The 12,278-nt window shown below is 45.3% G+C and overlaps 1 protein-coding gene across 1 annotated transcript in view; it reads left to right on the forward strand.

Moving 5' to 3' along the window:
- LOC145358786 (transducin-like enhancer protein 1) overlaps positions 1 to 10,410 on the forward strand; it is a 215,486-nt gene extending 205,076 nt beyond the window's left edge. The window contains exons 19-20 of the mRNA XM_080213073.1: positions 3,974 to 4,050; positions 7,318 to 10,410. Of these exons, the coding sequence (XP_080069199.1) occupies positions 3,974 to 4,050; positions 7,318 to 7,425 (185 nt within the window). The 3' untranslated portion in view covers positions 7,426 to 10,410. The remainder of the gene's footprint in view (positions 1 to 3,973; positions 4,051 to 7,317) is intronic.
- Positions 10,411 to 12,278: the final 1,868 nt, after the last annotated feature.

Here is a 12,278-nt window from a genome sequence, read left to right on the forward strand (position 1 = left end):
GAAGGGCCTGTTCCTGCGTTGTACTTTTCATTTGTTCTTTATTCTCATAGCTACCAGTGCTTTGGTGTTAAGGATCTTTGGAAGCAGAAAAATTGCTTTGCCTCCTTCAAGTGTTGATGTTGGCTGCAACTCGATAAATCTTGCCAAAGATTAAGAATGATACTAAAAGGAAAATGTTGCATTGTAATTGGCTGCACTCTTTCATGTTCTGGGAGAGAGAAGTTCCATTACCTCTAATCATTAGGAATCTAGTCTATCAAAATCCTCGATTTACTCTGGTCTGCAATATTAACGGCTGTTTTATGTATTGCATTTTCCAAACCGTAGCAAGGCCTAGAATGAAACCAAAAGAGAAAATGCTGGAAAATCTCGACTGGTCTGTAAGGAGAGAAAAGGGCTGATATTTTGAGTCCAGATGACCGTTTGGAGGGTCGTCTGAACTCGAAATGTCAGCTCTTTTGTCTCCTTACAGATGCTGCCAGACCTGGTGAGATTTTCCAGCCTTTTTTCTTTTGGTTTCAGATTCCAGCATCCGCAGTAATTTGCTTTTATTCAAGGCTGAGAATGAGTTGAGCATTGCTGAGGGAGAACGGTGTTTCTCTCTCCCCATGGACGCTGCCTAACCTGCTGAGTTTATCCAGCATTTTCTGTTCCTCTCTTATCATCGAGCTAGATCTTGTCCAGGGAAAGGTGTAGGATGGGGCCTCCTCTCAGACTGCCCATTCCAGCTGTGGCTGGGATGTGAAGTTGGCCGCCAGGGACCAAAGAGTCCTGACTGAGTATAATCAAACATTGTGCAAGGACAGAGGTTTGAGTGAGGGTCAAACATGCAGAACCATTCTTGAAACCCATGACTTGGAGGTGGAAAGAGAGATTTTGCCCTCCTGCTGAATGTCGGTGGATCTAGTCGATATTAAAAGCAGTTTAGTAATCTCCAGATCCCATCGCCCCAGTAGATGATGCTGTGAGTGTAACATTAATTATGATGAGGTCTGTTACTAACGTTTACATGACATCCCCAAAGAGGGCCACTAATAATCTACAAGACGGAGTTTAGAAGGATGAGGAGGGATCTCATTGAAACTTACAGAATACTGAAAAGCCTGGATAGAGTGGACGTGGAGAAGATGTTTCCATTAGTCGGAGAGAATAGGATCCGAGGGCACAGCCTCAAAATAAAGGGACAACCTTTTAGAACTGAGAGGAGGAGGAATTTCTTCAGCAGAGTGTGGTGAATCTGTGGAACTCATTGCCACAGAAGGCTGTGCAGACCAGGTCATTGAATGTGTTTAAGACAGAGACAGATTCTTGCTTGATAATCAAGGCTTACAGGGGAATGGCAGGAGAATGGCGTTGAGCAACATATCAGCCATGATCGAATGGCAGAGCAGACTCGATGGGCTGAATGGCCTAATTCTGCTCCTATATCTTACGGTCTTGTGATCTAAGGTCCCGTTCTCTTACAACAATCAGCCCGCTTGAAATGTAATTCTGGTGTAGGTCAGCGATTGCATTCTGAACAACTGTATAACGAGAGATTCTTGATCAGAATGGTGGCCCTGGATAGACCGGAGATGTGTCTGGATATTAAACTGGTGTCCTGCACTTAACAATTCTTACAGCTCCCACCAGGAAGAGGGTGAACAAGTTGATTGGGGTTTTCTCCTGTTAGGTGGGTGCCATTAGCCTGAGAGTAAAGTGTGTTGTTATCTCTCGTTTGGTTTAACAATGAGGCCGGGAGACACTACAGATGACCAATATGGGGAGCTGCGAGAAGGGGTAAAAGCATTGTTACTGTGAGGACCTTTTTAAAGCTATCAGTTTAACATCAGTGAAATCTGTTTGTGTGTAAACTGAGGACTGTTGATTCCTTGAGAGAAAATGTGAGGGAGGTAAATGACTGTTGTAATGGCCTGGCTTAAAGATCATTCCTGCTGATGTCCAACTCTTTCTTGTTGTCAGGCTTGGGAACTCCTCTTGGCCAACCTCAGCTGCATTAATGTGATTGGTTTAAACAAAAAAAAACAAAGTGAGCCAGGGAAGGACGAATACAGAATTGCCCTATAGAATCATAGAATCCTACAGTGCAGAAGGAGGCCATTTGGCCCATCAACCACAATCCCACCCAGGCCCTATCCCCATAACCCCATGCATTTACCCTAGCTAGTCCCCCTGACTCTAAGGGGCAATTTAACATGGCTAATCCACCTATAAGAACATAAGAAATAGGAGCAGGAGTAGGCCATCTAGCCCTTCGAGCCTGCCCCGCCATTCAATAAGATCATGGCTGATCTGTCGTGGCTCAGTTCCACATTCCCGCCCTCTCCCCATAACCCTTAACCCCCTCGCTTATCAAAAACCCATCAACCTGTGTCTTAAAAATATTTAGTGAGGCAGCCTCCACCACCTCAACGGGCAGAGAATTCCACTACCCTTTGAGTGAAGAAGTTCCTCCTCAACTCCGTTCTAAACCGCCCCCCCTTTATCTTGAGGCTGTGCCCCCTAGTCCTACTGTCCTTTCTGAGCGGGAAGAGTCTCTCCACCTCTATTCTATCCATCCCATTCATCATCTTATACGTCTCAATGAGATCTCCCCTCATTCTTCTAAACTCTAACGAGTACAAGCCTAGTTTATTCAGCCTCTCCTCATAGCTCAACTCCAGCATCAGCCTAGTAAACCTCCTTTGCACTCCCTCCAAGGCCAAAATATCCTTGCGTAAGTGCGGCGACCAAAACTGCACACAGTACTCCAGCTGCGGCCTCACCAATGCCCTATACAGCTGCAGCAAGACCTCTCTACTTTTATATTCAATCCCCCTCGCTATGAAGGCCAGCATCCCATTCGCCTTCCTGACCACCTGCTGCACCTGCAGGCTGGGTTTTTGCGACTCATGCACAAGGACCCTGAGGTCCCTCTGCACCGTCGCCTGCTGCAGTTTTTCGTCATGTAAGTAATAGTCCTTCCTACCATTATTCCTACCAAAGTGGACCACCTCGCACTTGCCAACATTAAATTCCATTTGCCATTTCCTGGCCCATTCGCTTAGCCTATCTAGATCCTTCTGCAGACTCTCCACACCCTCCGTGCAATTTGCCGTTCCACCAATCTTGGTGTCATCAGCAAATTTTGAACCATACACTCGGTTCCCTCCTCCAGATCATCTATATAAATGGTGAATAGCTGAGGCCCCAGCACCGACCCCTGGGGCACTCCACTAGTCACCAACCGCCAATCCGAATAGCACCCATTGACCCCCACTCTCTGCCTCCTATTTGACAACCAATCCTCTATCCAGGCTAACACCCTACCCCCAACTCCATGCCCCCTTACCTTCTGCAATAACCTCTTGTGAGGTACCTTGTCAAACGCCTTCTGAAAATCAAGAAAGACCACATCCACCGGCTCTCCTCTATCCACCGCCCTAGACACATCCTCACAGAACTCCAATAAATTTGTCAGACACGACTTCCCCTTAACGAAACCGTGCTGCGTCTGCTCTATCAAGCAATTCTCCTCAAGATGCCTCGCTATTTCCTCCTTGATGATGGATTCTAACATTTTACCTACAACAGATGTTAAACTAACCGGCCTATAATTCCCTGCCTTTTGCCTGCCACCCTTCTTAAACAACAGCGTAACATTAGCCGTTTTCCAATCTTCCGGCACTTCCCCGGAATCCAGCGACGTTTGGAAAATAATCCGCATACCTTTAGATCATGGGAGGAAACCGGAGCACCCGGAGGAAACCCATGCACACATGGGGGAGAATGTGCAAACTGCACACAGACAGTGACCTGAGGCTAGAATTAAACCTGGGTCCTTGGTGCTGTGAGGCAGCAGTGCTAACCACTGTGTCACCGTACTGCCCCTATCTGTGATTCACAAAGGGGCTCCTGATGTTGAAGAGGGCTATGGGCAGAGTATTCAAAATGAAAACCATTTGTGTGCTGACTTTCTCCATCTCCTTTTTAGGTAAATGGTTTGTAAGCACTGGGAAAGACAACCTTCTAAATGCATGGAGAGTACCATATGGAGCAAGTATATTCCAGGTAAGAGGAGGGTTTTAACTGGCAATGCTTGCTAGGGATGCAACTTAGACCTGAAAATTTGAGATACTATTTTCTCCCTGGCTAAAAATGTCTGTTGATTAATTTGTAGCTCATGCGAGAGGTTCTGAAGGGGAGCAGACAGATTGTGGGCACAGTAGTCAGGGAAGTTTGGCACATGCTTATTCATAAAAGATTTTCAGGATGCATTGTGCTGATGTTGCACTTGAAACTTGCACAGGTGTGCTCATGTGCCCTTGGTTGATATATTCTTGCCCAGTTTTATCCTGACTGATTTATTTTACCCTCCTTTCTCGTCTACTTTTGCTTTCGCACAGTGGCACAGTGGTTAGTACTGCTGCCTCTCAGTGCCAGGAACCCAGGCTCGATTCCCGGCTTGGGTCACTGTCAACGCAGGGGCTGCACAGTCTCCCCGTGCCTGTGTGGGTTTTCTTTAGGTGCTATGGTTTCCCCCCCACAGTCCGAAAGGCGCGTTGGTTAGGTGCATTGACCATGCTAAATTCCCCCTCGGTGTACCCAAACAGGTGCCAGAGTGTGGTGATGCGAGGATTTTCACAGTAACTTCATTGCAGTGTTAATGCAAGCCTGCTTGTGATTAATAAGTAAAGTTTAAACTCATGCGAGAACCCTTAAATCATGAAGGTGCTTTGAAAGGCGATTGAAAGGACAATTACGCTAACTGCAGGGTTAACCACCTTATGAAGCATATCTTGCGTAAGATGACATGATTGGATCCTTTCAGTCCCTAAAGAATGTTTTGCATTTTTATTTAGAAGTTGTCTTGGGGTTAATGAAGGGAAATATTTTAGAGTCATAGAGGTTTACAGCATGGAAAGAGACCCTTCGGCCCAACCTGTCCATGCTGCCCTTTTTTTAGTCCCTAAACTAATCCCAATTGCCCGCATTTGGCCCATATCCCTCTATATCTGTCGTACCCATGTAACTGTCTAAATGCTTTTTAAAAGATAAAATTGTTTCCGTCTCTACTACTACCTTAGGCAGCTTGTTCCAGACACTCAGCACCCTCCGTGTGAAAAAACTGCCCGTCTGGACACTTTTGTATCTCTCCCCTCTCACCTTAAACTCTGGTTTTAGACTCCCCTACCTTTGGGAAAAGATATTGACTATCGACCTTGTCGATGCCCCTCATTATTTTAGAGGCCTCTATAGGATCCCCCCTCAGCCTCCTACGTTCCAGAGGAAAAAAGTCCCAGTCTATTCAGCCTCTCCTTATAACTCAATCCATCAGGTCCTGGTAACATCCTAGTAAATCGTTCCTGCACTCATTCTAATTTAATAATATCCTTTCTATAATAGGGTTACCAGAATTGCACACAGTATTCCAAGTGTGGCCTTACCAATGTCTTGTACAACTTCAACAAGACATCCCACTGTGAATTATTCAAACATGTTGTTTGAGGCAGAGTGATGACTTGTATGTTCCACACTTGCAAAACTAAAAACAAAGCATTCCTCCCTAATGGTATAATCACTAGACTATTAATGCACAAACTCAGCTATTGTCCTGGAGACCTGGATTGGAATCCCACCATGGCAGATGGTGGAATTTGAATTCAGTTTTAAAAAATCTGGAATTAAGAATCTGCTGATGACCATGAAACCATTGTTGATTATTGGAAAAACCCATCTGGTTCACTAATGTCCTTTAGGGAAGGAGATCTGCCATCCTTACCCTGGTCTGGCCTACATGTGACTCCAGAACCACAGCAATGTGGTTGATTCTCAACTGCCCTCTGAAATGGCCTAACAAGCCACGCAGTTGCATCAACAGTTTAAAAAGGCAGCTCAGCACCACCTTCTCAAGGGCAACTCGGGATGGGCAATAAATGCTGGCCAGCCAGCGACATCCATGTCTCACGACTGAATAAAGAAAAAAGATTTGCACTTTAAATTGTGTACCTGGGGCCCGTGCGATGTGATGCATTTATCTACTTGAGAAAACTGTGTAAGCCAGCGAGTTTCCAAACTCAATCCCCATTCAATTCTCAGTTATTTGATCTCAGTTGGGGGACTGGTGGGGGATACAGGGTCACTCACCAGCATTTGATGCATCAGAATTTGCAATGCTCATTAGCCTATCTATTCTATTAACCCATCACACTTGCACGTACTTTTCAAGTGGTCCAAAGCCGTGTACAGTGGACCCTGGATTTGATCCATGGTCTGTGCTGAGTTTATAGAGGCCCCGAGTGCGAAAGGTGGCTGTTCGGCCCAATCTGCCTGTCCTGGCACATTGATGGAACGGTAGCTTGACTGAACTGATCTCAGCTGGAGGAACGGCAGTGCTGCTGCAGTCTGTCTCACTGGCCCTTGACTAGAGAGGGCTGGGACTGAGCAGCACTCCCAATCCCGATTCCAATTCAGTGGTTTCTGATGGGAAAGCCGTGCAAGATACGTGGCAGATTCCCAGCAAGGTGAGTCTGCCGTTGGGTGGAATGGCCCAGCAGCGCTCCCTGTCCTGGCTCAGGTGTGGAATATATATGGCTGTTTTAGCGAGGCACTGTCATGACTGCCAATGCCTTTGGAACCATATCCTAGTCAAGAGGTGACACCTTTGTACAAAAAGAATTCAGTTGGTTACGCCATTCAGATACAGTTAAAGCTTAAATATTAGAATCACAGAATCCCTGCAGTGCAGGAGGAGGCTGTTTGGCCCATCAAGTCTGCACCGACAACAGTCCCACCCGGATCTTACCCCTATAGGCCCATGTACTTACCCTGACACTAAGAGTCAATTTATCATGGCCAATTAACCCAACCATCATATCTTCGGATTGTGCAAGGAAACCGGAACACCCAGACGCTAACACGGGGAGAATGTACAAACCCCACACATACAGTCACTCGAAGCTGGAATTGAACCTGGCTCGTAGCACTGTGAGGCAGTTGTGCTAACCACTCTGCCACTGTGCCACGCATAATATTGTATTGTGTTACATCACTGCCTAGAGCTCCTCCAAATTCTCTGTTTATTTGTCCTCTCTTCAAGTGACTTGGGACATTTTATTACATTAGAGGCATAATATAAGATGTGCTGGTTAGGTGGGTTGGCCATGCTAAATTACCCCTTAGTGTCAGGGGGATTAGCTAGACTAAATGGGAACAGGGCCTGGGTGGTTTTCTGGTTGGTGCAGACTTGAATAGCCTCCTTCTGCACTGTAGGATTCTATAAATTTTAAAAAATTGTTGCTATTATTGCTGATGGTGACTTATTTTTTCACCTTTCAGTCCAAAGAATCATCGTCTGTGCTATGCTGTGACATCTCCGTCGACGACCAATATGTTGTTACTGGCTCAGGGGACAAGAAGGCCACGGTGTATGAAGTAATTTACTGAGGATTCCGTTCTTTATCAGAGGAGCTGGGATGGCAGGAAAGGAGGGGGGGAGGGATTGCCTTTTAACCTTGAGAAGAGACCTTGAACCTGGATTGGTGAACCGTATTACCCAAGGATCACACTTCATGGAGTCTTTGTCCTCGCTGGAAGACGATGGGATGTGGCCTTGACATGGGTGGTGAAATTGGACTTTGACTTGCTTTAACAAAAGAGGATATATGAGTAGACCAAAACAGTGGATGCTCGCCCAAAAGAGGAAGGGTTTCTCTACTCAGTCCAGCTAACTCCAGATTTGATGTTAATGTTTAAGGATAACATTCATTGTACATTCCCCCACTCCCTCCTCACTTTGTCTGTTTTTTTTATCTGTAACTTTCCAACTCCATCATTGGGTTTGCTCATTGGATAGGGAAGAATATGAAACCACTCAATTTTTAAGTGAGCGGTAACTCCCCATCAGCTCCTTGGATCAGAGAAGGTCTTTACAGCAGCAAAACCTTGTGTCCTAGTGTTGTCCTGGTGAGTTAGGCTTTAAAACATATTTATAGCGTCACTTTATGGTGCGCCGTTCCTCCTTCGTAGGACAGCGCAGAACACAAAAACTTGGATTGCGCGCCTCTCTTTTCTAACCACTGCCCTTCTCTCCACGTGTTTTTAAGTGTGAGCTTGCCATAGACCGGCATTCAAATGTGACTCGGAGTTGCCCCTTTTGAAAATTTGGCCCCAGTTTGGGATTTGCCCATTCACAGTTCGAGCCATTCATGGACTTGATGCTGTTGACTAGCAAGAACTGGCTCTACTGTGCACCGTTAACACCACTGTGCAAAAACCAGGTTACCACACCGCAGGCATCGGCTTTGGAGCAGTCCACCTTTTGGCTAAGCTGTAGGTAAATCTCCGGCGAGGCAAAGGGAGAGCACAGAGATTACACTTGGTGTAGTAGACCACAAATGAAATAGTGTTCATAGAAATCCAAAATAAAAACAGCTGAACCATCAATATATTCCATTCAGTGAAGAGTAGTTTGGACATCCATGTGGGTGTAATTGTTGTCCAGCAGCTGAGGAGTTAGTGAACACACTGTGGATGTTTAAACTCCATCAGCCCAACAGAAAGGCACCCACGTCTGTTAAACCGAAGGATCAGAAGCCATTTTGATTCCAGTTGGATTTAGAGGCTGACCATTTATTCCATCTGTATTTTCCGAAATTAGGGCAGCAGGCATTGAAAAATATTGTTAACAGAATGGAAGACGGTGTGATGCTGTTCGAAAGAGAATCAAAATGCTTTTTCTGTGTTTTTTTTCAAAAAGGCTTTTTGATGTTTTTGCTTTTGGACATGGTTGGAGTCAGTGGACAAATATTGCAGTGAGGGAGCCTGTCTGTTGTAGGCCATGTGTTAGCACCCAGGCAGGAGGGTGGTATTTCTTAATTCTCCAATCCATAATGTAGCCTAATACTTCCAATTCAGACACTGGATTTGAGAGCGATAAGTGTGTATATTTAACGTGCTTTCTCTTCCTCTCCTTCCTTACCCACTCACCCACAACATTAAAAGCAATGACGGCACTACTTTTTTCATGTTGTTTCTTGCCCCAGGACCCCTACAACTCATCATTCCTTGAAGATGTACCTTACCACACTACTTTCTTTCCAGTATTTTTCCCAGTGTGTGCTTGTCCAGTGAGTCCCCATAAGACCACTTGACCTGGGAGGATCCCAACTATCTCTGTGCACGATCCCGTCCTTGCCCAAAATCTGATTCAACCCTATTATTTCTCTACTCCTCACATTTAATCCCGAGGTCTGTTGTAATGGTATTGCTAACTCTGGAATCAGCTACTTCAGCACATTGATCAAACTGGGTATTTCTTGGCCAGAATTGAGTCCGCAAGCGCACTTACCAACCCTGTCGTCATTGGCTTTGGAAGGTAAATTGCACTGGATCTTACTATTGGGATGTGGCAAACCGTTCCCCAGGAGCATTCTCGTGAGGGTTCAGAGAGGCTGCCAATAGTTCTGTTGACCCTTGCCAAACTTTATTACATTAAGTTTTCAGTAACTCTTCGCATTTCCAAGATGGACCAAAATGAAGGGAAGAAGATTGGTGGCTCCTTTTAAACACCTAGGAACAGCATGCTGCGCATTGGAGTTCTGTCCCTTTGTGGGGAGAGCAGTCAAGGGTGCAGCTGTTCCCTGAGAAGTAACTAACTTGGGCAATGTCGTGGATCTTCAGGGTGTGAGAATCAATAGAAAGTTGGATTCCTTTCCCAAAGTTGGGACAAAGCCATTGAATAGCATGCTTAGCAGAATATAAAGAGAATAAACTGTCCTGCTGTGTCACATTTTATCCTAGCCCTTTCCCAATCATTTTATCTGTTTATGAATCTGTGATATACCTGTATTTTTTTGTTCTCTTGCTTTCTCGTGCTCTTCTGCCTTCCCATTTGGGCCTGTTCCGAAGCTAAATGTGGATGCTTCTGGTTCAAGTACTAGGAATGGCATGCACACGATAGCATTGGAACGGGAACATCAAAGCTACTGTCAAGACCACTCTCTTCGGCACAAACAACCAGCAAAGATTCTGCCGTGGTTAGCACCAGCTGTGGGCAGTTCAGGTCCACGGGCAGCTGGGCAGTACCTTGGTTGAGTCACTTCCTTTCCTTATATTATGGATGTCTGCAATGCCAGAAGGTTGTACACATTTTTGTTTTGCCTCCACAGTTAAGATTAATGACTGACTGTATACATTTCAGTGTGCCCTAATTATCCACTTGTATATTCTCTTTGGTAACTGTGCCTCAAGCCTTTCTTATGGAGGAAAGAAATTGCTAAATTCTTCTGTGATACAAATGTTTTTTTTCGTTGCCCAATATTGTGGTTTGTAATGTCCAAAACCTTTCCATCTTTCATGCTTTTGCATCCCAATTTGGGGTGAATTTGTAGTTTATTCCTTTAAATTCCCAATAAACTATTTTGTATGTGATTTCTGTATTTTTCTTACCTTTTTAATTAGAGGTGTCAGCTTATCAATATATCACAAGTGACACATAAATAGATAAGCTTAGCAAATACTAATCAACTTTTAAAAAGGTCGATGGCTGTAATTGCTGAAGAATGTATCAGTTATAAGTCCTTGATGTGTATGTTTTCCCAATATTACTTCACTTGTATTGGAGTTTGGTTCATTGGTTACTCTTTTCCCTCTGACCCTGAAGGTTACAGGTTCAAGCTGCATTGCAAGATTTGAGGATGTAAAGAATGGGATTTAACACCATTCACCACCTCCCAGCTGATCAACAGGCTGGTAACTCTGAAGCCCCAGTGGTGCCCCTGGGAGCTGTGGCCACTGCTGGTACTGGAGCTTGAACATTGAGGGAGGCCATGGAACATGGGTAAGTGGGGGGGGTGCATAGCTGGGACTGACAGGGTGTCTGAACAGGAAAGACCCCCCCCCACTCTCTGGCTGAAGGCACAAGGTGTAGAGATGCCATACAACCTTCCACACACCTGACGAAGGACCATTCTTTCTGAAAGCATGTGGGATTACTATCAAATAAACTGGTTGGACTTTAACCTGGTGTTGTGAGACTTCTTACTGTGAAGGCAACAAGACCAGTGGCTTGCTCATGTACCTGAACAGGAGAGACCCTCGCACTAAGCACCCCCTTCTCTGGTAAAAATCCATAAGACGACTGGCTTGCCCATGTGTAAACACAGTAAAAAGTCTGACAACACCAGGTTTTAGTCCAACCTATTTATTTGATAATATTCTCACTTGTGACTTGTGGAACAGGCTGAAGAGGCCATTTGGCCCAATTGCTCTTTCTAATGTTTGTTTGTTGGCCTATTTGTCGTGTAGGTAGGCATTGTCTGTGAAATGCTGAAAGATGTAAAAATCGCTACCTAAATGCAAGCTCGGCATAAGCACAAAAGACTCGAACGTGATGTGGGGGTGAGGGAAGGAGGGTGTATGGCTGGGTGGGGAAAGAAGGGGGGCTGTATGGTCGGGCGGGAAAGGGGGGGGGAAATTGGTCAGTGGTTCCCACACCAGGAAACAATTCCTGAGATTATTTTGTGCATTTTCTATATGAGCATTGCATTGTTTCTTTAACCTCTCAAAATTTACCCTGAACTGCACTGATTTCTGATTTTTTCGCTTTCCTTGTGGCAGCAAGCAATTTATTATTGAGCAAAAAGTAGGTGAGTTGAACCACATCTAAATAGCCCTCGGTAGATTTTAGTCAGGGCTAGAGGCAGTTAGTTTAATGTTGTGTGCGTTACTTTGTGTGCATGTTGACCACAGGTATGTTCCAGTGGGGGTGAGCAGGCAGTCTCCAGAAACAGGCTCATTAAACCACCACCCCTGCTCCCTCCACCCCCCCCCCCCCCCTCCCCCCCCAATCCCAACACAGTAACTCCTAACAAAAGTTAAAACATTACCGTCTCTCGTCTTGCTTTGCTACTCTGAGATCTTGGTTAATTTGCCTCCACCACACCTCCCCTTACCATCCACAAAGTTCCTTGGTTCCTTTAGTATCCAAATATCTATGGATGTCTGACTTAAATATTCTCAATGACAGATTCACTGGAATTAAAGAACAAAACAGCACAGGAAACAGGCCCTTTGGTCCAACGAGCCCGCGCCGCCATTCTAACATTGAGTGATTCTACTGCCTGCCACGGAATTGGAGCAGGGGAGAGGTGGATAACAGGAATGTCTGTTGACTTTGGATGGGATTTTCCAGTCCTGGGTCGAGCGCGAATGTAAAATTCCGCCCGGTAGCCCCAGCTGTGGGATAGAGATTTCAGATTTCCAGAGGTATGTTAACGTTTGAGATGAATGAACATGTG

Source organism: Carcharhinus amblyrhynchos, chromosome 26, assembly GCF_965287045.1.
Source record: "Carcharhinus amblyrhynchos chromosome 26, sCarAmb.v2.hapA, whole genome shotgun sequence".
Classification (NCBI taxonomy): Eukaryota; Metazoa; Chordata; class Chondrichthyes; order Carcharhiniformes; family Carcharhinidae; genus Carcharhinus; species Carcharhinus amblyrhynchos.